The sequence below is a fragment of the Panthera pardus genome, unplaced genomic scaffold (genome assembly GCF_024362965.1).
Source record: "Panthera pardus isolate Hobbes unplaced genomic scaffold, ASM2436296v1 HiC_scaffold_20, whole genome shotgun sequence".
Lineage (NCBI taxonomy): Eukaryota > Metazoa > Chordata > Mammalia > Carnivora > Felidae > Panthera > Panthera pardus.
In genome coordinates this window covers 19,282,852-19,310,045 of record NW_026526766.1, presented here as the reverse complement: position 1 = coordinate 19,310,045, position 27,194 = coordinate 19,282,852, and the positions used below count along the sequence as shown (strand labels likewise).

Here is a 27,194-nt window from a genome sequence, read left to right as displayed (position 1 = left end):
CAGCCTGTTGAGAGCAGGCCCTTCCACGGGAATTGAAGGATGCGGGCACATATGCGCGGCACCAGCCCATAGCAGGTTAACTACTCCGAGGAGCTATTCATCTATCTTACTATGTTTGGTTGGATTTATACCAAATGTCAGAGATTTCTTTTTTCACTTACCACCCACAGGTATTCCCCCTTTTGGTGTAATTGCTGAGGGTTGTATGCCTGTAACTTACTACATTTTTTTTTTTTTAACCACAGCTGTAATGTGATATAGTTTACCTGCTGAGTCATCTCTGAATTTTATTCATGTTTCTTGCCTTTAAAAAAAGCCACTTAATTTCTAATTTCTTTTCAATTACCCTTCCAGTCATAGGTGGTGGGTTTTTTTCTCTTCGATTTTAAAAAGATGTTTCTGTCAAAAACAGGCTCTCATTACATGTCAGATTGGAGCATAAATTAAATGGGAAGGTGAACTCAAAACTGTTATTGACAACCTATTGTCAAAAAAGAGGAATAATTGGAATTTTTTTTTTTAAAAACATTCAAGAGAGAAAATGCCATAATTATTTTGATTGGAGCTTTTATTTTAGGGACAGTTAAGCTTTTCTCCTATATTTTTAATCATTTAAAGTAATTATATCCTATTTCTGAATTTCTTATTTTTTTTGTAGCCAGAGGTGACCCTGAAGTTAAATATATAAAGAATTTAGCAGCTACAAGGTGTGATGATAAACTAATGGGCATGATTTCCTTAATCAAATCACTCATACTACAGAAGGGTGCTTTGTGGATAATCACCAAGGATTAGAGACAGTTCAAACAAGTTCCCAGAAAATGACTCTGTCCAAAATATGTGAATGTTCATTCTATCCCTAATAAACTGCACCATTTTGCCTCTTCGTATAACCCTTTTCTTGACACAAGTCGGTAAACTTCTTGAAGGCAGGGATTATGTCCTGGGAGTCTCCTGGCCTTAGCACCTATGAGAATGTCATGGTCAAAATGTATCAGTGATTTCTAGATGACCCTGCATTTTTCTCATGGTAGGAAAGAAACTATTGAAATTTTACTACATGAGTTTTCTTATTGCCTTGTTTTTCACTGAAAACCATCAGAAACCCGTTTCTTCCATTAAGGAGAGTGTGTGAGAATTTTCTGTCTGTAAAGTACCACTCTCTCCATTTGCCCAGGGTTAGAGGGAATTCCAAGGCCTGAAAGCTTGATATTGACAAGCATAAAGCAGATATACAAATTATATCATTCTCTGGCCAGGACCTAGAGAGGAGCAGGAAGTACAGCTGCTAAATGAAATTAAATAGATGATGCCTTTCCTTTCTGTCTTGTCTCTACATTCGTCAGAGGCATTTAAATTCAAAATTTAGTTCTTACATGATGCAGGCGAGTAATATCCCAGCCAGGTAATTACATAGGTAGCTAACAACCCCCTTACTCCTGTGTTTTCTCCTAAAAGGTGTAACTTGCTGTTCTAACCACTACAGCATTTTCCACCAAATTGTTTCAGTTTGTCCCCTGTTCAGCACCTGCCGCTGTGTCTAGTCCTTCGACTAAGTGTTGGTGACCAGACACGAACAAAGGTAGTCACGGTCCCTGATCGCACTGAGTGTGAGAACCCTGACGGGACAAACACACGTGGAAAAATAGTGACGACTTTTTTTTTTTTTTTAATCACTTACCAAGTTATCAATTAGAAATATCTCAAAGCGATGACAAGTTATTGGATGGATGGATGGGAGTGAGGTGAGTTTTACCAACTAAACCTCCCATTTTCTAGCACTCTTGCATATGTCTTGTCTCCTAGACAGTTAAAGAAGTCCCATGTATACCATGGGAGATCTGTCTCCCTGACATCAGGAGAGAGCTCCTGCCAGCCACTTGTTACACATACATTGCCTTGGAAATGTACCTTGTGCCTGTTACCATAGCAACACCCTGAGAATGACCTCAGCAGCCGCTCAGAATCATTCCTACAAAACAAATTATAGCTATAATTAACTTTCTGAATTTACTCTGCAATATAAATTTGTTCAGACCTCAGTGTTTCTTTGTAAAAGGTTAAATGAATGGAATAATCCACCATGAACCTCTTCCCCCGCACCCCCCTCCCCCTGCCCAACCGGCATATTCCAACCAAGTGTTTCTTCAGAATATGAGATGCTTCGATGTAAAGCACAGTTCAGTTCAGAGACTCTTCTATTACCTTCCCTCACAATGTGTCAGGAATCAACACATGAGGATGTGCTGGTCCCTTCTGCTCTTTAACCCCATTTCTAAAGGAACAGAGTGGCTTTTTCCCCTAAGCAGCCGTGAAATGCAGAAAGTGCTGTGAGCCCAGAGCCAAGGGGGCACATGGGTAGGGCTTACACAGGAGCAAGCTCTCCTCATTGGCCCACTCCTGGCAGTGAAAACTGCAGGTCTTTTTTTTTTTTTTTTTTTATGTTTATTTATTTTGAGAGAGAGAGCAGGGGAAGCACACAGAGAGAGGGAGACAGAGAATCCCAAGAGAGATCATGACCTGAGCTGAAATCAAGAGTCGGACATTTGGGGGCGCCTGGGTGGCTCAGTCGGTTAAGTGTCCAGCTTCGGCTCAGGTCATGATCTCACAGTCTGTGAGTTCGAGCCCTGCGTCGGGCTCTGTGCTGACAGCTCAGAGCCTGGAGCCTGTTTCGGATTCTGTGTCTCCCTCTCTCTCTGCCCCTCCCCTGTTCATGCTCTGTCTCTCTCTGTCTCAGAAATAAATAAACATTAAAAAAAATTTTTTTTAATAAAAAAAATAGTCAGGCATTTAACCGACTGAGCCATCCAGGCGCCCTGGAAACTGCGGGTCTTGGTTGCATACATATTTTGCCTGTTTCACTGTCCACAACGCATCTTCAATCCTTCTCCACCACCCAACGGAGGCAAAGCCAAAAGAATGTCAAGCGAGAAGTGCAGTTCATTTAGTCAGAAATGTAGGGAGCATCTTCAGTAGTTATTTCCTTGCTCTTGCCACCTGGGCAGTGAACAGACGGAACCCAGTGTGGCAAGCAGCAAGTAAGTGCTCAGTCTAAGTTTGTTATGAGGTGGTTGTTACTTTCTGTGAACTATACTGACAGTGAAAAGGAGCAAAAGAGGGGCGCCTGGGTGGCTCAGTCGGTTGAGCATCCGACTTCGGCTCAGGTCATGATCTCGGGTTCATGCGTTCAAGCCCCCGCATTGGGCTCTCGTTGCCGTCAGCACAGAGCCTGCCTCGGATCCTCTGTCCCCCCTCTCTCTCTGCCTCTCCCCAGCTCGCAGGTCCTCTCTCAAAAATATATAAACCTTTATAAAAAAAGAGAAAAGGAGCAAAAGAAAGATAAAGAAGGAAAAGTACTCTTGCAAGTATGAATGCTTTAGATACTCAGCTAGTGTTTTAGTAGTGCCCTTGGTTCACAGAGACACCCCGTGGGCAATATTTTTAGGGCAGTCAGTAAGTCCTTTTACGTGCCTTTTTTGGTTGCGGAATCAGTACCCTGATTCTGTCTTTGCCCCATCATGTGCAGTGTGATAGATAATTTCCCACTTCATGTGATGATACTTTAAATTCTCCTGTGCAAATACACATTTGTGTTTAAAAGTGGAGTGGCAACGAGTAGCCTGTTTAGTACTTTGAGAATCAGAAAACCATGATTTCTCTTTACTGCGGGGACATGACAGTACCTTATGTACAAGAATTAGCCACCCTCCATTTGACCTCTGTGAATTGTATTAAGTGAGTAGAAATAGTTTATTGGGTAGCATATTTCTGAGCCAGCTTGCCAATGTAAATTAGAAGTTCTCTGATTTCTCTGATTTGATTTTTATAGACGGTAGTTAAATAAATGATGGTCTTGTGGGTTTCAGAATGTACATTCAAGTTTTTCAAGTCATGTGGTTGGTAAATCAGAAAACTCCATCTCTACTGACTAGCCAACTGATTTTGCATTTATAGTGTGATGAGCCGGTTTATCTGTAGAATGAGATATAAACCAGCTTCCAAAACATGGCTTGTTAACCCCATCAGATACCTCCAAGGCCATGCCAAGATACTGACTAAAATTCTGGATCCTGTCCATTTTTCTTCCTGTCCCCCACACCAGTATTGTCTCAGCCTTCCTGTCTTCATCCTCCGGCCATTTTTATAATAACTGAAGATATGAGGCTGGTTTCTATCAGTCAGTAGAGAGCTAATTGCCAGCTAGAGAATCGTTGATGTGTTTTGGGTAAGGCCACTAGAATACTAATTACTTAGTTGCTTTGCATTAGGAATTTCCAAGATGATCCTTTTTTGTCTCAAACCATTGATATGCCTCCAAAAAAGCAGTTATTTTATTTCCTTGTTGAAGTCTCTTAGCTCTACTATTTTTAATGATGCATCGATCTTGGCGAATTAATGGAGTATTTCTTGTCAACAAGCAGTTTCAAATTCAATAATATAATTTATATGGAAACACCACTGGTAACCGTGGTATTTAAATAATGGTAAAACTAAATACCAGCAGAGGAAAACCATCTATCCATCCCAAAAATATTCATATAAGACTATCTGCCAGGCACTCTTTTAGGTACTAAGGCAGGTATAGCGATGTGTGAGACAGAATCCTTCCCCTACCTAGGACATGTCAACTGAGTGTGCACTTGGTGATTTATAACACACTCTGCACCAGACATCTCATGTTGTGTATATCAAAACTTACTGTCTTGTTTGTGGGCGTAAAGGTGTTATGATTGTAATCCCTTCTCATTCAGTGAATGGGGCCATCTGTTCTTTAAATCTTGTTTACTTGTGAGTTACTGTGCGTCTACACTTGTGTAGTTACGTGCTTGAAACCGTATCTGTGCCCACCCATCCTTTCCAGGGCCAAGGAGAGTAGCAAGTCTTTGAAATCATTAGGGTGCCATGCAGACCAGTCCTTTTCATCAGTTGGCTGTTAATTATATCAAATCATGTCATTCTCAGAGTTGCAAAATATTTTTTTTTGCAACTTGAGAGAACGAAAAGTAAATGGAACATAAAATTTTTCAAGTGACAAAATTACTCTGATGGAGAACATATGTGTGGTTGCCAGACTTAGGAGAGGTAGCACACAGGACACTTTCTTTGCGGTTGGCAGAACAATTCTGTATCCTGATTGTGTTGGGGATTGTACGAATCTCTACATGTGATAAAATGTCATAGAACTATGCACTTCCCCCCAAAAATGTGTGTGTTTAAGAACTGGTGAAATCTAGGGGTTGCCTGGGTGGCTCATTCAGTTAAGCGTCTGACTCTTGATCTCAGCTCATGTCTTGATCACAGTGTCATGAGTTCAAACCCCGCGTTGGGCTCTACCCTGGGTGTGGAGCCTACTTAAAAGAAAGAAAAAAAGAAAGAATTGGTGAAATCTAAATAAGGTCTGTAGTTAAGTTAATAGTATTGGATGGATATCAGTTTTCTGGTTTTGATAGTATGTTGTCATTATGTAAGTTGTTATTATTGGGGAAAGCTGGGTGAAGGGTACAGGGGGAATTTTCTGTGATAATTTTGTGACTTCTTGTAAGTCTAAAATTATTTCAAAATGAAAAGCTTTTTTTTTTTTTTTTAAGGAATGGAAAGTATCATATAAGCAGATAAACTTAAAGCTTAGGTGTGATGACTCTGAACACTGGAAATATCTGACCTTAGACATTGTTACCTCAGTAACCAGAAATCTCAAATCTTGTGGCTTCACATTAATTACATATGACTTCAGCTTTGGACAGAATTTAAGACATGGTATGCTGCTGTCCTCTCTTAGGGGAATGAGGAAATACATTCCAGGAAAAGACTGATGTTCTGCAAAAAGACCAAAAAAAAAAAAAAAATATATATATATATATATATATATTTATTTATTTATAAAAAATATAAATATATATGCTTGAAACCATATCTGTGCCCATCCTCTCCAGGGCCAAGCAAGTCTTACATATGAATATATCCTGACCTCATATGTAACTGTTATCTGTTTATTTATACAAATAGACAAATAAAATTTATGTAAGTAATTCAAAAACTATTTGCTTTAACCTCCTGCTTTACCCATCAGACCTGCTAAACAAGTAGAAGGTAGAAGGCTCATTGAATTTCTTTTCTTTTTCCCCTCTACTTTTTGTATGGGTTCTGATAGTAAGAGAAGGCATCAGAAAGCCTGTGAAGCAAGTAATCCATAGATGGGTAACCTTGCTGTGACTAATGGAAGGTTGACTTTACCTTTCAACTTTCCAAATTTCTCTGTCACTTGATGAAATTTTTCTTTCTCTTCTCTACCTGTTAGGATTTATTTTTGCCCTTCCATTTCCATAGGGAGATTTGGCCTGATGGTGTCCTAACCTTCTCATTGTGTCTTCCCTCCTCCAGCTATCTTAATGACTTGGACCGTGTTGCCGACCCCGCCTACCTGCCTACGCAACAAGATGTGCTTAGAGTTCGAGTCCCCACCACAGGGATCATCGAATACCCCTTTGACTTACAAAGTGTCATTTTCAGGTAGTAAATGAGTCCATAAAACCCACCTTCCAGCTCCTATGCCTTGAGTACATTTGGTGAACTCTACAAATACTGAAATCCATTGTAGACTTTGAAACAATATCACCTTTATACCAATTATTATCATTAGACACACAAATAAAATAACGTGTTCCAGAAAGAGGAAGTAGAGGAAAGGTGTGTGGGCAGGTGTCTCATTTCAAATTCGATCACAAAGAAATCAATGAAATCTTAGTTTGCTGGGGGTTGAACAAAATCAGTCACTTAAACATTGATCCTATTACTCTTTGAGAATCATTTTAACTGTGAGCATAGATTTTTAGATTTGTATAATACATGAATGATCTTATGACCCTACTAATAATAGAAACTATATGCTGTCACAAGCTTTCGTGTTGTTTCCCAAGCGTGCTGGTACCAATGCAAAATTCTTCAGTTGCAATAACAATACGGGGTGTTTCATATTCCTAAAGTAACTTGCTTGAAAAATTTCAGAATATGTCATTTTGAAAATGGATTGGTTAGCCCAGTCTAAATGTATGTAGGAAAAAAGAATGAAAAATTCTGTTACTGTTCTGTGTGGGTAATACTTCAGAAGTGTTCTAATTTTTTTTTTAAGAAGAGAAAAATAATATGCTTTCATTTAATCACTCGGTTGTACTTTTAGTTAGAATACAAACCACATTGTGCTTTGAGAAATGAAACCGTGTGAATATGTCTTTGAGCACAGAGAGTTGAGTTCTTTGGGGAAGCCTATGCCATCGAAGACAACTACATATGCTACAGGGGTGTGAAATAGGAGTTAATGTGACCTGAGTGACTCCACAGTGGTTCAGATGAGCAGGCTGTCTGTCATTCCCTGACAAAGTACTCTGGACTTTAGTCGAATCAGTCTCTGCCCTACAGTTATGCCTGACCGCCAAATGCCACACTCATAGACATATCCGTAAAGGGGGTGATGTTTTGGAAATATTTCTGAACCTCCTTTTTTTCATCTCTAAAATGGTTGCATTAGATGATCGCCAGCGTTCCTTATAGTTCCAGCATTCTGGATCACTTAAGCTTTGAGTTCCTGCCATTTAAAGATCTTTCATTGGGAACACCCAAATTTCTTTCCTCTTATAACTCTACGACAGAATACTTTCAGAAAATGTAGGGCATTTTGTAGAGATTTTCATCTCCTCATTGTTTTATAATTATTAATGAATTCTGAAGCATCTCGTTTTTATTACACCACGTACACTAGCCGTAGAGGACGTTTTTGCCACCACAGTAAAAGTAATGGCCAAGAAGAGTAATTCCCTGCCACCATCAGAAGCATCTTACAGGGCTCAGAGTGACAGGGTTTTACAGAGTGAGGATTTCATGTGAATGAGTAGCGAATTGTTTGTTTGGCATGGGGAAAGAGCTAGAATTTAATATTTCTAAAAACTTAAGAATTTTAGTTTTGATGTCCATAGTTTATAGGTCTCCCTGAATCCATTGCTTTGCCCCTTAAATATCTCTTCTTTGCCTTAGAGAACTTTGAGAAGCAGTCCCTAGACGATCCTCGATTTCTTAGTTTATGTTTAATGCTTGGAGGCAGAGAGACACCAGGAATAACTGCAGTTTTTAAGAAATGCTCCAAGAGCCCTACTCTCAAACTTGTGTACCTACAGCTTTCATTCTCTGATAGCATTTTATCCCACAAATGTGGTGCACGTGTTAGTTGAGATACGGATTGAACAGTTTGAAGCAACTTGGATTCAGTACCAAGTATTGCTTGATATTTTCATACGAACATTAAAACTCAAATTGATTGATGTCGTTGGTGGTTCCTAACTAGTAACTAGCACACAGTTGTGTTAAAAACACATCCTTGAAAGAGCTCGAATGATGCCTCTTACGGCGTCTTGACATTTTATACACCTGACTTGTAGCAGGTTAACAAGTTGGTTTGTGCATAAGGCCAGTTGAGTCAGGTTACGCAACATGACTGGACTTGTCCCAAATTATTGCCAATATTGGAAGGAGAAAGCAAGTCACAATACCCTCTGGATAAAGTATCAGTGGAGTCCTGTTTGCACTTAGTTGAAGCATCACACACACCCATATTGAAATACATAGCATCTTGTATCTTTTAAATGTATTTACAGTCCTTTCTAGTGTCCTTGAGAAATACACAGGATCTTCATTCTCGCTTCACAGAAAAAGAAACTGAAGTCAGTACTTGCCCTTATAGCTTACCACAAACCATATTTTGTTCCTGACTCTTCTGTGCACGATTAAGTAAAACACCATTTGGCTTGACTTCAGTCCCGGATTTTTTGCAAAGTTATCATTTTCACACACATCAGATAACTTTCTTGTAGCCACAGCAGCTTATTACCCGGAATGTCTTGACTTTGACTGTTAGGTAACAGAAAATTAGTAGATGTTTAATAAGTCATTGAATTGACTTGGGTGACCATTCTTTTTAGAGAGTGTTTTTTTCCTAAGAGTATAAGTAAAGCTATATTTATGTTGAATTTTTTTCTTTACATGCTATTAATATAAATATTGTTAACCTTACAGAATGGTCGATGTAGGGGGCCAGAGGTCAGAGAGAAGAAAATGGATACACTGCTTTGAAAATGTCACCTCTATCATGTTTCTAGTAGCGCTTAGTGAATATGATCAAGTTCTCGTGGAGTCGGACAATGAGGTGAGTGCTCTTTGGACAGGCAATGGATTATCATTTTAATATCTGATACAAATAAGAGGATGCAGGGTGTGGAGCATGGGGTAAACTTATTTCACTGCATTTTGACTATTGGGTTGGGGATTTTTTAAATAATAAAAATAACCCTGTGGTAGCACATGGTGTAATGAGAACGGTAAACTCTTTTGTCAGATGTGTGAGCAGGCCCGTGTGTTCAGGTTTAATTTGACCCTATTTTATACTTTTAACACTCAGAAAATGAAAATAACATGGAAATCCCTAGGCTACCCCTCACATCTTTTTCTAGCCCTTTTCCTACTCTTCCTACAGGATGGAGCTGGGAGTGTTGGAGCCAGTCAGCCTGTTTTGTTTTGTTTTCGTTTTGTTTAAATCATTGTTTGGGTGTTGGGTGGGTCCCAAAGAGTACTCAAAACCTCTCTTGGCACATGTGAGTGACTTTGCAGCTGGGTTCTGAATCAGTTCATTGTGGAGCCAAGAAGTGTCTCGGTGACGTGGCCCTTCGGCTCTTACAGAATTCTATAGACTGTGGCATAATTCTATCTCTGCTAAGCAGTGAATGATTGGAAAAATACCCTTGATATGCTTGTGTGGAGAACTGATTCAGTATTTATACTCTTCTCCCCATTACATGAAATCCTAACAGGTATAAATACGGATTTTGAGGATGATAAAGTCTTGATGAGTCAGAATTGACTATGGAGAATAATGCAGGGGCATAGAAAACTCACTTCGAGCGGGAGTTCAGTGCGTGTGTGTTGGGGGAATGGAAAAGATTCCTGACATCCTGTTAGAGGCAGACATTGCAGACCTGCCAACAGTAAATATTAAATATCCTTCTGATAGGATAAAAAACAAAGAGAAGGAAGTGAGATATCTCCACTAGCTGATTAAAACACAATCTGACATATTAAAATACACTTTCCATACTATACGTTTTTTGGTAAAGAAGAATGTTGGCTTCTGGTCCTTTTAAATATTTTATTTTTCTAGAAGCATTAATATCTGTATCAAAATAAATATGCAGTCCTTTATAGCATTTCTTTTGTATGTAGGATTGATAAAGAGTTCAGGAGGGACGCCTGGGTGGCTTAGTCAGTTGAGCGTCCGACTCTTGATTTCCGCTCAGGTCATGATCCCAGGGTCATGGGATCCAGCCCTGTGTCAGGCTCCATGCTGCGTGTGGAGCCCGCTTAAGATCCTCCCTCCCTTCCTCCACAAAAAATAAAAAACAAAAAAGTTCAGGAACCAATATCCCATATAGAGCTGAGTTACCTATTCACCTAATTCATGCATTTCAGAATCTTTTCAGGGTTACAAGTTATGGGCTTTTGAAACAAGTAACTTTTTAAGAATGTTTTATCAGCCACTTGCCCTCTGTAGCTACCATGAAAAGTGCCTGAAAAGCAAGCTAAAATACAAGGCAGTCAGTTCCCAAGATTTAAGGTAAGCAATTACCATCAGAATTTTAGCTATAATCTCTCTATATGTATTTCTGTCTTCATATCTGTGTTCAGTGGTTGTTCCTTAATCTTTGGATATAGTATTTTGAATGCAGTGCATATCATAGTTGGGAACAGAATAAGACAGCTTTTCTGATTTCTTCGAATGTTGAATCAAGATAGAAAATGTTTTGAGGGCTTATCTACTATGTGCTTGGTACTGGGCATCTAAAGAGATACAAAAAATGAAAAACAAAATGAATTTTGCCCAGAAGGGCCTCATAAAAGAGATGTGCTTTTGTTGGGTAGAGAGTAAGAGGAGAGGAAGGCCTTCGTTATATGGGACATGATCTCTCTAGTTTGCTGTCCAGTAAAATAAAATTTATCAACTACACAGAAGATGTAAGAAGCACACACACATAGTTTTATTTCTTATGTCACTGTTTACATTTTAGCTAGAGAAATGGAAATGTTTATAAGTACACATTTTTTTATCCACATTTTATACAAGGCAAGTACATTGTGTCTGTAAAGACATATATATATATTGTGACTTAATGCTCATCAGTTTACCTCAGTTCCTTAGGTAGGTCATCACCTGATTCTACCACATAAATTCAGTTCTTCAATTATCTGGACATTACAGATTATTTATCCTAGTTTGTTTTTTTGTTTTTTTTGTTGTTGTTGTTTTTTTCAATATATGAAATTTATTGTCAAATTGGTTTCCATACAACACCCAGTGCTCATCCCAAAAGGTGCCCTCCTCAATACCCATCACCCACCCTCCCCTCCCTTCCACCCCCCATCAACCCTCAGTTTGTTCTGTTTTTAAGAGTCTCTTATGCTTTGGCTCTATTTATCCTAGTTTTTACCTGACATTGCTCATGGATATCTAGTTTTTGTGTAATAGTATATTACATTAATTAGAATAAGATGACATTGTTTTGATGATCAGATACCATAACTAAAGTCTCCACAGTAACTTGCCATTCAATGTACAGGCATTACATTCATCTAAAAATATTTTGCCAGTTTCATTTATTCCTTGGTGATGCATTATGCTACAAATTAAGATAATAAATCTATTATTTTTTCTTTAGGACTCCCTGATCACTTGTGACTATTAAAATAAATTTTTTAACATGTTTATTTATTTTTGAGAGAGAGAGAGACAGACCGAGCATGAAAGGTGGGGGGTGGGGGGCGCAGAGAGAGACGGAGACACCAATTCCGAAGCAGGCTCCAGGCTTGGAGCTGTCAGTACAGAGCCGGGCGTGGGGCTTGAACTCACAAACCGCGAGACCATGACCTGAGCCGAAGTCAGAAGCCTAACCCACTCAGCCACGCAGGCGCCCCACTTGGGAATGTTCTTAAAGCCTACCTTGTAATTCTATGAGATCAAAGCCATTTCATGGTGCTCTTTTCTCAGACCTTAAGTCAAGTCTGTTGGCAATATTGCAGATGATCTTAAGCATAATAAGAGCAATGCCGCTCATTAATTACGTCCTGCTAGCCACAGCCATCACTGTTGGTAATTAGGGAACACTGTCAAAAATATTTTTTAATGTCAGGATGTAGTCACAGTCTTTTTTTGGTGGGTGGGGGGGACTAATATATAAAAATGCCTTTGGCTCTCCACTTCCTTAAATCATTAAGGGAATTCAGAACTATAGCATTCTCCTTTCCCCAAATTCTCTGGTTTTGGTGAGACAAAACTGAAATGAACTCCTGAAACATTTTGTTCTTGGTTTTGAAATCTGGTGTCCATAACTTTAATCCAAAGCAGACCTTGCGGTGCCTCCTTTGGTATATATGTGCGAGAAACACCTGGAAATGGGTACTATCAGCCTCCCCTCTGGTCCTGGAGAACTCTGGAAAAGGCAGTGCGGGCCGCAGGCAAAACCAGCTGAAAGTACTTTGGATTATTGCTGTTGCTTTTCATGTTTCTAAGACGTTTGGTATCAATCTTCAAGTTTTTATGCAGATGTGCTTTCGTCTTTCCAGATTCTCAGCCTTCCTGGAGCTTGGGGAATTAATTTTGTTATTATTATTTTTTTCCTCCAGAGAGGGACACACATCACCCAATAGTGAGTGAGATCGAGCAGGGTTGCAGTGCCACATAGATTTGCATATTGTCTTTACTGTCTTCTTTTCCCTGTGATAACACATCAGCACGAGCCCACTGCTCTACTGTAATCCTTCGGTGCCTACATTATTTAAGCGCCCGTGAGAGCCCGCAGCCCACAGGAAGCATTCCCATAACATATTTAAGCTTATCAACATGTATCCGCACTCTCTCTTTTAGTCTTTATTTTTCTGGTTTTCTGTTACATGAATATCTGAGCACAAATACGATGATAATTTCTCAGACTTTGACTCGGGGGCCGTCTTACAGACCATGGTTCCTAGACTGTCCAGCTTTTTTCTCCTCCACTTTTCTTTTCGAATGTGCCATTCTAACTTAAATTAAATTAAATTTTGAAATGGTCACAACCCATTAAGCTTTAGTTTTGATACAATGCCAAGGTAGATCCCACACCCCAAGCGCTCCTTTGAACCAAGATAGATTCCCCAGCAATGCTTTCCCTAAACATTTATTCTTGAACCCGGAAATATTTCTCTTCTCTTAGGTTTTAAAATGAAGCCCCTTTGAAGTCATTCAGGTACAACCCACGGTCTGAACATTTTCTTTAACGGTGTGAACCCTGGACTTTGTTCTGTTCCAAAAACTCCAAGTGAGTTTTGGGGATTTTCTTCATACAAAATTCAGCATTGGCAGGGAAAATGACTAAAACTTGAGAAAAGAAATTGCACCTCAAAGGGAAGACCTATAGGAAACTTAGAAGTAGTTAAAAGTAAGAGCCGAGTTATGATACCCGCTCTCAGTTGGGTTGGCTCTCACATCCTGTATTGATCTTAAATTATGAAATCAGAAACTTGATCTTGCTCCTCAGACTTTGGTATACTTGGCTCAGATTCATGGCCTGATTAACAAGGCTCTTCCTGAAAGACGTCCTACTTTTTTTTTTTTTATATTTAACTCTTCTTCCCTTTTCCACATTCCTTTGTTCATTTTTAGCCACTTGTTCCTTTTTGAAACCCCTTCCCTCACCCCTTTCATCCTTCAGGCTTTCTGTTTCCATATTATTATACTCCTCAACTTCTTTGCTCGTACGACTTGAAGGAAGCTTGGAGGAAGTTTTCTGATCACCATTTATGAGTTTGAACCAGGGACATGTACTTCCTGCTGGTAAGCGTGTGGCAAACCAGCCACATGTGGACACTACTTGTGTGCCTGTATATTGGAAATCTTTCAAATTCTTCATTGAAGCCATACTGGTACAATCAATGCAATATTTTTTATAGGATGAATTACATGAAAAAGGCGGATTGCTGACGAGTGTATTTAGTATAATCTGATCTCCAGAATGATATACATACAATTATTATAGGGAAGGTTATTAACCCCGCCCTCAAAAAGGAAAATAATTTGGAAGATTTTCTACCATGACCATGGGGTAAACAGTGATTGATGATGTGGCTCGGGAGAGTGTTAACAAATAATAAGCGAAACAATAATTGTTTTAAAATAAAGTAAGATCAGGTTGGAATTTTAGCTCTGTCATTTATAACATCTCTGTCCATTTTTCGTTTGGATTATCTATCATTTTCCTGCTGCTTTTTAGGAGTTCCTTACATGCTGTGGATGTGAGCCTTTTGTTGTACGTACTGCAAACATCTGCTTTGCAGCTTGCCATCTATTCTCTTAATTGTGTCTTTTGATGGAGTCATAAATTTTAATACAATAAAATTTATGACAGTTTCCCCTTATGGCTGTCGATTAGCATGCATGTGTCTACAAATACGCATACACAGGAGGATAAAGTAAATCACCTGAAAAGTCTGTATGAAAGGACAGTAAGGATTGGAGGGTGAGATTAAGAATTGAAATACAAATCGCAGAACCAGGTACCTGTCTTAGCAGCAGTTCACAAGTGTAGTTAAGCATCTCTTAGCAACCAAGAAAAGGAGGTAATTGTGGCCTGCTAGAAGATTCATTTATCTTTAAAACGAGTTAGCTGCCTCTGGTACCGAGCTACTCCTGTACCTTCACAAAGAGATGCTGTGGGAGGGAGTAAGTTATATCCACAATAACATGCCCCCAGGAAAGCAAATAGTAAGCATTCCTAGGGCTGTCCCTTAAGCTTCTGTCCGTGTAAAGTGGTGCCTTAACATCAAAGTCTGTCATGGGCCAGTGCCACGTGGTCTAAACTCATAGCTCGATGTAAGAATAAAGGCGAGAAGAGCTAAGGAAGTGGAGTTTGTTTGTTTTTAGAAACGATTTCAGTGATCTGGGAGAGCATAAAATTCTAGAGAACTTACTTGCTTTAAATCTGTATCTTCACAGAAATAAAATGATACAGATGCATTTAAAGACTTTGTATAACCTTCTCGGATTGATTTCTCTCCCTCCCCCAGAAGTTACTGGCCTCAAGTTGGCATATATCATTCCTGTGCATATTTTTTTTCACATTTTTACTACATATGTATATGTCAATAAGCAATATGTAATATTGGATGCTTAATATTCATGATTAATTTTATTTAGATGATTTTACATCGTGGGTTTTGTTCCATCAGCATTGTTCTTGAGATTTATTTTTTTTATGTTGCTACATGTGGCTTTAATTCACTTATTTAGACCGCCATCTAGTTCCGTTGCGTGCACAGGCCCTACTGTGTTTCACACACTTCTCAGCCAGCAGGTGGCTTTCAGTGTGGGTTACCTTTTCCCACCCTCATCTTGTCTCCCCCTCATTCCAACCCCCAGTGGAGTTATCTTTATTTATTTTTATTATTTTAGAGAGAGAAAGAGAGGGCATGCAAGAAGGGGAGAGGGGGAGAGAGAAGAGCAGAGACTTAAGCAGTCTCCATGCTCAGCGTGGAGCCCAATGTGGGGCTCAGTCCCACTGTCCTGGGATCATGACCTGAGCCAAAATCAAGAGTTGGATGCTCAGGCACCCTAATATACACACCTTTTAAACTCATTCTGGTTATTGTTTGCGAGTTAAAAATTACCTCTCAATGCATGGGTTGCCTTTTTTGCTTGTTGCTTATGGAAGAGTTTTCATCTTAATATAGTCAGCTCACTCATTTCCTTTATTGGTTGTATTACTGTATTTTCTTCAGGAATTCTTTGTCTTCCCCTAGAATATGAAGACCTATCCCTTAGTACCTATTAAAAGTTACAAGGTTTTGCTTTTTCATAGGTTTTCTATATACCTATAATTGATTTTTGAGTATGACAGATAAGGATTTCATATTTGCTTGCTATATATCTGTTCAATTGACCCAATACCGTTTGTTGAATAGTAAATCCATCATCCGCCTTACCTTTTTATTTTTTATTAATGTTTCTTTATTTAGTTTTGAAAGAGAGAGAGACTCAGTGTGAGCAGGGGAGGGGCAGAGGGAGAGACACAGACTCTGAAGCAGCCTCCGTGCTCTGAGCTGTCAGCACAGCCTTGAGATCATGACCTGACCCGAGGTCAGATGCTTAACCAACTGAGCCACCCAAGCGCCCCTACCGTTTTCTTTTAAACTGTGAAATATATACATACATATAAAGAAGAGTCCACAAATTCAAAATACACAGCACAGAGTTACCACAAAGTATCTGTGTGTCCAGCACCCTTGTCAAGAAACAGAACATTGCCAAGACTACTGAAGCTCTTCTGGTGCCCCTCCCCAAGCAGTTGGCCACTGTTCTTTAAGGGAACCCCTTCCTGGCTGTTCTCTTTAGTTTTAATACTTAAACATGTATCCTTGAATCCTGTAGTTTCGTTTTTCCTTGTGTTTTAACTTTTATTCAAAGGGAATCAAACGGCATGTTTTTGAACTTCGATATAAACTTCTGTGCCTAGCTTCTTTTGCTCAAGATTATGCTTATAAGGTGCATACATTTTATATGGTTTATTCACTTGTAATTCATTCATTGCCATATATATTCTATTGCATGAAAATACCACCATTTGTTTCGCCATTCTGCTGTTTATAGATTTGTGTGTGTGTTTCCAGTATGCGGTTATTACAAATAATGTTACTGTGAATATTCAGATATGTATCTCTGGATGTACATGGGCACACATTTCTGTTGGCTATATACCTAGCAAAAGAATTGCAGGCACATAGGCAATACATATCTTTAACTTCAGTACATAAGGCAAAAGTATTTTCCAAAGTGAATGCACCATTTCACACTCCCATCAGCAGTGTCTGAAGCTTCTGTTATTTGCCGGTGTTTTCGCTTTAGGTCTTCTGGTGGCCAAAGAGCTGGGCTGTAGTCCCTGCATACACAGGTTTCCGTGGGCACACCCTCACTTTGGGTGCAAAGTGGTGGTGATTCACTACAACCCATTTCCCTCGGGCTCTCAGCTACCTCCAGATTCAGCGGTTACCCCCAGGGAAAGAGGCCCCAAATCCTGTGCTCACTTCTCTAGACCTTTCCTTCCCCAGATATTGCCCTGGTAGTTCTTCCCTGCTTTTCAGCTCTCTGAGGCCTTTAAGTGGGTATGTTTATTATTTTGTTAACCTTTCTGGTTGTCTTCCTTCCCATTGATATCAATGGTACCTGGGACATATGTCAAGTTTTACTACATATGTGTGTCTTTCTCTGGGTTCTCTGCTTGGTTGATCTGTTTACTGCTCCTGCACCAACGTAAAATGTATCAAGTCACTCCTTTTAGCATAATCTTGATATCAAGTGCATCAAATCCGCCTACCTTCTTGTTCTTCAGAATTTTCTTGGCTAGTCTTGATCCTTTACTCTCCCTTGTAAATTTTAACTTCAGGTCATCAAATTCCAGAAAACAAAGCTGATTTGAATTTGAATAAATACATAGATAAATTTGAGGTTGGTCTTTCTTTCAACTTTACAGTATTAAATTTTACCATCCATAAACATGACATGGTTTATATAGCTCACCATTTATCATTGAAAACACTGCTTGTGTTGTCATATGTGGTCAGTTTCTATAAATGTTCCACATGTGCTTGAAACTGTGATTTCATATTTTTGGGGACAAGGTTCTATGTTATGCCTATTAGAACAAACTTGTTAATTGAGTTATTCAGATCTTCTAAGTCCTTAGTAATTTCTTGTACGTTTCATTAATTACTGAGTTATTTTTTAAATTGTTTTTAATATTATTTTGATGATGTATACATATATATAACAAGCTATAAATTATAAGTGCTCAGTTTAAGGAATTATCACAGAGTGAACACATCCGTGTAATTACCATCCACCACAAGAGACGGATATTATTAGTACCCCAGAAGCTCCCTTGTGCCCCTTTCCAATCACAACCTCACCCCCTCTCCCCCAAGGGTAACTATTACCTTGACTTATAATACCATCGTTTTGCCTCTGTTGAACTTAATATAAACTGAAATTAAATGCATCCTTTTGTGTCAACTTGTGTTCAAAATAGTGTTTATTAGATAAATTCATGTTGTGTGTCACTGTAGTTTTTCATTTTTATTACTGTATATCATTCATTTAAATTCAATTAAATGACTATCCATCCTAAATTTTAAACAATTTATCCATCCTATTTTTGATGGATATCTGAATGGTTTTCTCTTTGCAACTGTTGTGAATAATGCTGCTATGAATATTATTTTGACGTTTTTTGACTGAATACATGTGCCTGGTTTTCTGTCGAGTAGAAATAGGATTGGTGATTCACAGTGAACGTGTATGTTCGACTGTGGTGAATACTGCCTGTGTCCATTCCTTAGAACTACTGTAACAAATCCCAGACTTGGTGGGTTACAAGAGAGAGGGAGAGAGAGAGAGTGCAAGCACAAGTAGGGGAGGGGCAGAGAGAAGGAGAGAAAGAATCTCAAGCAGGCTCCATGCCATCAGTGCGGAGCCTGATATGGGGTTCAAACTCATGAACTATGAGATCATGACCTAAGCCAAGATTGAGAGTAGGACGCTTAACTGACTGTGCCCAGACACCCCAAGATTGAGTACTTTGTATATTTCTTTACCATTGGATATCCTCTATCTTAAAGTGCTGATGTAATTCCATGATCAGTTTTTGTTGGTCTGTGTTTAAGAAAAAGAATCATTAGTTTAGATGTCTGCATATTCTTGATAGAAACTCCGCAAAAAACTTCTGCCAGTCCATGACTTGCTTTTTTACCACCTTAAATGATATCTTTTGATGTGGCCAATTAAGTGGTCTTTTAAACTCTGACCGTTATATGTCTTTCTTAAGGAATCCTTCCCCCAATTGTAGTGTATAGCATTTATATTTTGAAGATGGATATTTTAGTATGAGATTTGCTATAAATTTATTGGTTTTGAATTATATTACTTATATAATTTTACCTTTTTTGTTCATTCTAATTACATTTACAAATAGAATACGAATATTAACACCAGCATTTTAACATTATAAGCATAAAAAAACCACTAGTATGTAATTTTTGCTTGATAGTAAAATCACTTGGGTAGAATTACCCCTTTATGTACTTTGGGGACATTGGAGAAAACTGAAATATACGAAACTTTTATTTTAAGGTGTATGTTTCTTTTAGATTAGCATACTTTGGGGACATTGGAGAAAACTGAAATATACTAAACTTTTATTTTAAGGTGTATGTTTCTTTTAGATTAGCATAATAAAAATATATAATATATGTAAAATAAAAATGATATTATATACTGTATATTGAGATACCCTGCCAATTCTTCATCATAAAAATGTTTGTATGGTATGGTTGGCTCATAAAAGTATATAGAAATGAATCCCTAAAAAGAATAAAAAAAGGAAAAAAAATGTCCTCTCTCCTTTTTGGGGAAAAAAAAATAACGCCATCTGAAAAGCAGCATGTGGAGTTTTCCCCCCTCACTGACGGAGTTATTTTTAAACCTCCTACTTTGGTTGTAAACTTGTCTATTTTCTTAATTCCACACTTCTGTTTTTGATGTTTTGAGATTTCAGTATCCTGTCCTTTATAAGTTTGTAATTTGTATATATTCCTGACGTATTGTTCTTTTTGTCATCAAGAAGGTTTTTTTTTTTTTCCTTAAAGTCAGAAGTGCTTTTTGCTGAAATAAAGCAGTTATGCAAGAAGCAAACCGGAAGTGCCAATGTCCTGCCTTTCGGTCTGGTGAGTCACAGAAAAGGCTGTGTTTTCATAAGAGGTGGGGACGAAGCAGGAGGAAGGCAGGCAGGCAGTGGCAGCAGAAGATCAGGGACCGCACTGAGCAGACTATATATGCAGGAAGTGAGCTGAACAGGTTGTTACTAACTTGGGAATGAAAGAGTATTTCAGGAGCAGTGTCGGTAGTGACAGAAGATTTAGCCATATAGAAGGTAGAAAAGCTTAGATGGAAGTTTTTTTTATTAACAGCTTATTGAGATATAATTCATACACCATCACATTCACCCTTTTAAAGTTTATGCTTCAGTGGACTTTAGTATATTCATAGAATTATACAAATAGCACCACTATCCAATTGGTTTTTTCATATGAATAGACTGTATTTTTTAGAGCAGTTTTAGGTTCACCCCAAAATTGAGTGGCAGATTTCCCATGGGACCCCTTCCCTCATGCATGCATAGCCTGCTCCATTTATTAACATCCCCTACCAGGGGATTCGTTCTACTTATTTGTCACATTTGGTACCTTTGTTACAACCCGTGATCCTGTATTGACATGTGATTGTCACTCAAAGTCACAGTTTACTTCAGGCTTCACTCTTTCTGTGGATTGTTGTACATTCTATGGATTTTGACAAATGTATAATGAATGACATGTATTTACCATTATAGTATCATACAGAATGGCTTCACTACCCTGAAATCTTCTGTGCTCTGTCTATTCATCCCTCCCCCATCCCTCTCTCCTCCACTCTGGCAATCACTGATTTTTTTACTGCCTCCAGAGTTTTGCCTTTTCCAGAATGTCATAGAGTTGGAATCAGACAGTATGTAGCCTTTTCAGATTGGCTTCTTTCACTTAGTGATATGCATTTAAGATTTATCTATGCCTTTTACGGCTTGATAGCTCGTTTCTTTTTAGTACTAAATAATACTTCGTTGTCTGGATGGACCACAGTTTGTTAATCTATGCACCTACTGAAGGACATCTTGGTTGCTTCCAGGTTTGGCCAACTTTGAATAAAAGTGTTGTTATTACCCATACGCAGTTTTTTATGTGGACTTAAGTTTTCATCTCCTCTGGGTGAATGCCAGCGAGTGTGATGGCTGGATCGTACGAGAGTATGTTAAGTTTCGTAGGAAACTGTTAAATTGTCCTCCAAAGCTCCTGTGCCATTTTGCATCCCCACCAGCAATGAACGAAAACTCCCATTGCCCCGCACCCTCATCAGCATTTGGTGTTGTCAGTGTTCCAGATTTGGGCCATTCTTACAGGCGTATAGTGATACCTCTTTGTGGTTTTTATTTGCGTGTCTCTAATGTCATGTTGCAAGCACTTTTTTTTCCGTATGTTTGTTATTTGCATATCTTCTTTGGTGAGTTGTCTGTTCAAGTATTTGGCCCATTTTTAAATCCAGTTCTCAGTTTTCTTATCGTTGAATTTTAAGAGTTCTTATGTATTTTGGATAACAATCCTTTATCGGTTGTATCATTTGCAAATACTTTTTCCCAGTCTGGAGCTTGTCCTTGTATTCTTTAGTCTTATTTTCTTGTAATGTATTTGTCTGCTTTTGATACTAGGAAAATGGTGTCTCATAGAATAAGTTACCATGGATCCCTCTGCTTCTGTCTCCTGGAAGAGGCGAGACTATACATAACTGGTATAATTTCTTCCTTAAGTGTTTGGTAGAATTCACAAGTGAACCCTTCCGGGCCTGCTTTCTGATTGGGAGGTCATTAATTATTGATTCAATTTCTTTACTAGATATAGGCCTGTTCAGTTTTTGTATTTCTTTTTGTGTGAGCTTTGGACAAATTGTATCCTTCAAGGAATTGGTCCATTTCGTGTAGGTAATCAAATTTCTGGGCATAGAATTATTAAGAGTATTCCTTTATTATCCTTTTAATGTCCATGAGCTCTGTGGTGACCTCTTCTTTTGTTTCTGATACTAGTCATTGGTGTTCTCTCTTTTTTTCTTTGTTATCCCAGCCAGAAGTTAGGCTCTGATAAAACCCCGATAGTTTATACTCTGGTAAAATAATTTCTCTTAAGACCAGCCCTCATTAGGAAGAATGGAATGCTCAGGTGTATTTCATAATGGTTCCTTTTCCATTCTCTTATGACCATGTGGCTCCAGAGTTTTGAGTTTTCAGACTTGCCCATGCTGAGCCTCCAGCAATTTGTCAGATACAATTTAGGTTTTCTTACCACAGCACTGGTTCCTTTGGAAGTTTTTTCTCATGGTTTCTGTTCCAGTATGTTGTGATTCTCTGTATTCACATGTCTGTCTCTCCAATTTGGGGGACAACACTTTGCCCTATGTCTTCACATCTCTGATGGATCTAAGAGTTACTAATTTTTCATTTTGTTCACCTTTTTACCAGTGAGGATGGAGTGACGACTTCTAAGCTGCCTACAAGACAGACTGGAAACAGAAAGTCACTCCTCTCTAATTTAGGACACCTTCCCTCCTTCACCCTCAGCAGCTGCTAATTTACTTTATATCTCTATGGATTTGCCTCTTTTGAACAATTCATATACGTGAAATCATATAATATGTAGGATTTTGTGTTCATCCATGTGGTAGCACATTTTAGTGCTTCCTTTTTATTGACACATAATATTTCATTGTATGGATATACCATATTTCATTTATCTGTTAATCAGTTGATGGATACTTGGGATGATCAGACTTTTGAGCTCTATTACAAATAATGCTGCTGTGTGGGGCGCCTGGGTGGCTCAGTCGGTTAAGCGGCCAACTTCGGCTCAGGTCATGATCTCACGGTCTGTGAGTTCAAGCCCCGCATCGGGCTCTGTGCTGACAGCTCAGAGCCTGGAGCCCGTTTCAGATTTTGTGTCTCCCTCTCTCTCTGACCCTTCCCTGTTCATGTTCTGTCTCTCTCTGTCTCAAAAATAAATAAACGTTAAAAAAAAAATTAAAAAAAAAAAAACAAATAATGCTGCTGTGAACATTCACTGACAGTTTTTTCTGTGGACATGTATTTTGCCTTCTCTTGGCTATTCCTGGAAGTAAAATTTCTCAACCATTTGGTAAGTCGATGATTACATTTTGAGGAACCGCAAAACCGTTTTCAACGTGGCTGCACCATCTAGCAACCCGACCAGTAATATATTAGGGTCCCACTTTCTCCATATCTAACCAACACTTGTTATTGTCTGCTCTTTTTGTTTTAGGCTTCCTAGTGGTTGTCGAATGGTACCTCATTGTGGTTTTGATTGCTCCGATGACTAATGATGTTTGCATTTGCTTAACGCCGCTTGTATATCTTCTTTTGAGAAATGTCTGTTAAAATCTTTCGTTATATTAATAGGCTTATTTCCCTTTTTATTGGTGATGGCAAACATTCTTTATAAAAATCGACACTAGGCTCTTCAGAAATATGATTCACAAATAGTAGTCTCCTATTCCGTGGGTTGTCTTTTCACTTTCTTGAAAGTATCCTTTGATACACAAAGGTTTTTAATTTTGATGAAGTCCAATCCATCTACTTTTTCTTTGGCTGCTTATGCTGTAGATGTTGTACCTAAGAAATGCGCCTAATGTAGGGCTATGGCTATTTACACCTATGTTTTCTTCTAGTAGTTTTGTGGTTTTTAGCTCTTGCATTTTGGTTAGTGACTTATTTTCAGTTAGGTTCTGTATACAATATAAGGTAAAGGCCCAACTTTATTTATGTATTTTTTAAATTTTTTTGCATGTGGATGTTCTGTTGTCCCAACATCACTTACTGAAAGATTATTCTTTCCCCTTGAATTTTCTTGGCACCCTCATCAGAAATCAGTTGACCATAAACATAAGGATTTATTTCTGGAGTCTTAATTCTGTTTCATTGATGTGTATGTCTGTCATGAAGCCAGTATCACAATGTCTTGATTATTGTAGCTCTGTAGTAAGTTTTGAAATTGGAAAGTGTGAGTCCTTCACCTTTGTGCTTCTCTTGCAAGATAGTTTTGACTTCTCTGGACCCCTTGCATTTCTGTGTAAATTTTAGGATCACCTTGTCCATTCTTGCAAACCCCAGCAAAAAATAAATAAAAAAAATAACTGGGATTTAGGAGGGATGCTGTTTAATATGTATATCAATTTGAAGAGTATTGCTGTCTGAACACTTGAGAAGAATGTGAATTCTGCTAGTTTTGGGTCAAGTAGCTATTAATATGCATTAGGTCTAGTTGGTTTATAGTGTTTTTCAAATCTTTTTATTTGTTGTTCTAGCTGGTTGTTCCATCCAGTATTGAAAATCTTGAGCTGTTCATTTGTTTACTTCTCCCTTCGATTTTGTTAGGTTTTTGCTTCATGTATTTTGGGTCTCTGTTTTTCAGTGCATATGTTTGTAATTATTAGACTTTCTTGATGGATTTAACCTTCTTCATTATAAAATACCTCTGTCTCTAGTAACAAATTTGTCGGAAGGTTTATTTTGTCTCATATTAGTATAGTCACCCAGCTCTTCTTTTGGTTACTCTTGCACATGTGTTTTTCTCTTTTTTTTCTTTTCTTTTCTTTTTTTTTAGTTTTATTTATTTAAATAATCTCTACACCAAACGTGGGGCTCGAACTCACAACCCCGAGATCAAGAGTCTCAAGCTCTGCCCACTGAGCCTGCCAGGCACCCCTTGTGTCTTTTTCTATCTTTGGACGTTCAATCCATTTTGTCTTTGAGTCTCAAGTGGGTCTCTTGTAGCCAGCATGTAGTTAGATCATAATTTGTTTTCTTCTTTCAATCCGTTCTGCTGATCTCTGCCTATTGAATATTGAATATTGAATATTTTTACTGCTGATTTTCACAGCCGCCAGGGCTGGAAGACAATTGGTTGTCAAGGCTGTTGCAGAGCTGGGAAAGGGGGATGGAAATAGTGCAAGTTAAATGCCCCAAAACTCACTGTTCTCACCCACATTAGCTATTTCTCTTGAACAAATGTTCTTCAGATTGTTGCAAATCTTCGGTTAATTTCTGGAGTTCTGAAAAAGCTGATGTTGACCATTTTTTGCCAGTTTCGTCATTACTTTTGTGGAAGGGTGGATTTGGGGAGGTCTCGCTGCATCATCCATCTATACTGCTCTAAATTGAATTTTAAAGATAAATCTGACCATTCTATAATCATAGAAACACAGTTGATGTCTGAAAGTGCTTTTTCACCTCTTAGAATAGCAAAGATTCAAAAGAAAGAGGGTGTAAAAAAAAAATAGATACTCCTACACTACAGGAAGGAGGATAAACTGCACAATGTGCCACTATTATGGTAATTTGTAAAATCAAAGGTTATACCCTTTGATCCAGTAACTCTACTTCGAGGGATTTGTTCTAATTGTTTGATTATGAGTCCCAGTGATATGTAGAGAATAGCCCATCACAACATTGTGTATAGTTGTGAATAATTGAAAGCAACTAATTTTTTTAAGGGTCTTTATTTATTTTGAGAGAGCAAGAGAAAGAGAGCGAGGGAGAGGCAGAAAGAGGTAGAGACAGAATCCCAAGCACTAACAGTGCAGAGCCTTATGCGGGGCTCAAACCCACCAACTGTGAGATCATGACCTGAGCCGAAATCAGGAGTCCCACACTTAACTGACTGAGCCATCCAGGCGCCCTTGAGTGGCGTTCTTAAAATTATGTAGCCAGCAGGCTACCTAATTAGAGAATGTTAGCCCTTTGTTCCCCCTCTCCAGAAACATCAGTGTAGAAACAACGAGATATAGTTGCAGTCGCACATACTCCCCCCGGTTCAGCCACTGAGTAGCGTAAGGCTAATCGGTGATCTAAGAGCGCAGAAGCCAGAGAGTCTAATAAGCTTCCACTGGTTGACCTCAGGGGCCAAAATTTTAGAGTCATCAGTAAGCCATTGTGACTCATTGAAAGAATACCCTTGCCTTTTCCAAAACCTTTCATAAGCCAGAATGGCATAAAGCAAAGAAACGACTGTAATTTCATAAAAGCAAAAGCCCTCTTCTGATTTCTTTTGGTTAGCAAAAACAGGTACAAACATAGCCCGTCATAAAAACAAAGTGGCATAAAGTGAACTTTTGGATAGCGGGGGAACTTGTATGTCTAGAAAATAAAATGCTATTTATAAACTAAAAATGATAATGGGGGAGTATAATTAATATTAGGTAGAAAGTGCCTCCTTATATATTGATGTAAATAAATGATTTCAAAATAGAGAACACATGTCTAATTTTTAAAGACCTATAATAGGGATATTTATTACTGGCACATACAAAAATGGAAGGTTAGTTAAACTGCAGCCATTAGGGATTATCTCTGAATGGCAACTTTGTTTTCATGTTTCATTCGTCTTATGTGCATTTGTAATGTTTTTCATAAACATATATGCCATATAAGTTTAAAGAAATGATACATTTTTTAAAATCAAATTAAGAAATCTTTTTAGAATGTTTATCAACTGAAGTCTGCTTAAATAAAAATAAACCTTGGGCATCTTTCTCTTTTCCTAATTGCTTTCAGGAGGATAAGACGAGGATACCAGTAAATAAAGAAATCGGTACAAATGACTAGTCAAAGCAGCTTAGCCGTATTAGAAAATACCCATTTTCTGTCCATTTGCTGAAACTATCTTGAAAAGTGAGACAGCCATTGGAAATATTACAAATTAAGTAGTTCATTGAAATAAGGGAGACAGTTTTATGAGGCCAGGATTTATTTCAACACTTGTTTGTTCATCTTGGATGGAGCAAATGCAGAGGGTTAAAAGCTCAAAATAAATGAAAGCTCTACATTGTTGAGAGTCAAATGCTGTGGGCTCAAAGCCAGAGGAGTCTGGACCACTCTGGTGGCCAAATTTAACCAGCTGGGGTCTTTCTTCAGTACCATCTGATTCTCCCTTTTTTTTAAAAAAAGAGAAGAGTTTGTCTTTTGGTAGAAAATCTGCATTTTATAAAGCCTAAGATCCTTATCGGTGGCGTTGTTACTCTGTGGAAAATTAGCACATATGATGAAACACCAGGCTCCCATAGCTCATAGGACGTCCGGATCACATGAAGTTTTCTTCCGAGAGAACAGAGCAAGATTCGAGGACATAAACAACCACCCTTCTCTTTGTATCCTCTGCTGCCTCAGTTAAATCTGCTGGAGTGCCGTTTCCAACATGTTTTCGCACATGAATCTATGAAGAAATGAATAAATGCTATATATTTTTTGAATTGCCAATCCACGTAACGGGAATTGTCACTTTAAAAAAGGAATAAGAGAACAGGGATTGCTTTTAAGGGACATGGGCAACTGTGTGATGTACAGCTCCAAGGCAATGCCTAAACAAGCATTAGGGAAGTAGGAAGAGTCAGATTGTCCTGGTTTGAATCCAGCTCTACCCAGTTTCAA

The 27,194-nt window shown here is 38.4% G+C and overlaps 1 protein-coding gene across 3 annotated transcripts in view; it reads left to right on the top strand.

Annotated features, from left to right (window-relative positions):
- The window catches only part of LOC109275364 (guanine nucleotide-binding protein G(q) subunit alpha), a 315,365-nt gene that overhangs the window by 224,030 nt on the left and 64,141 nt on the right, over positions 1-27,194 (top strand). For all 3 annotated transcript variants that reach the window (XM_019463549.2, XM_019463550.2, XM_019463551.2), the window contains exons 4-5: positions 6,382-6,510; positions 9,064-9,193. In XM_019463549.2, the coding sequence (XP_019319094.1) occupies positions 6,382-6,510; positions 9,064-9,193 (259 nt within the window). The remainder of the gene's footprint in view (positions 1-6,381; positions 6,511-9,063; positions 9,194-27,194) is intronic.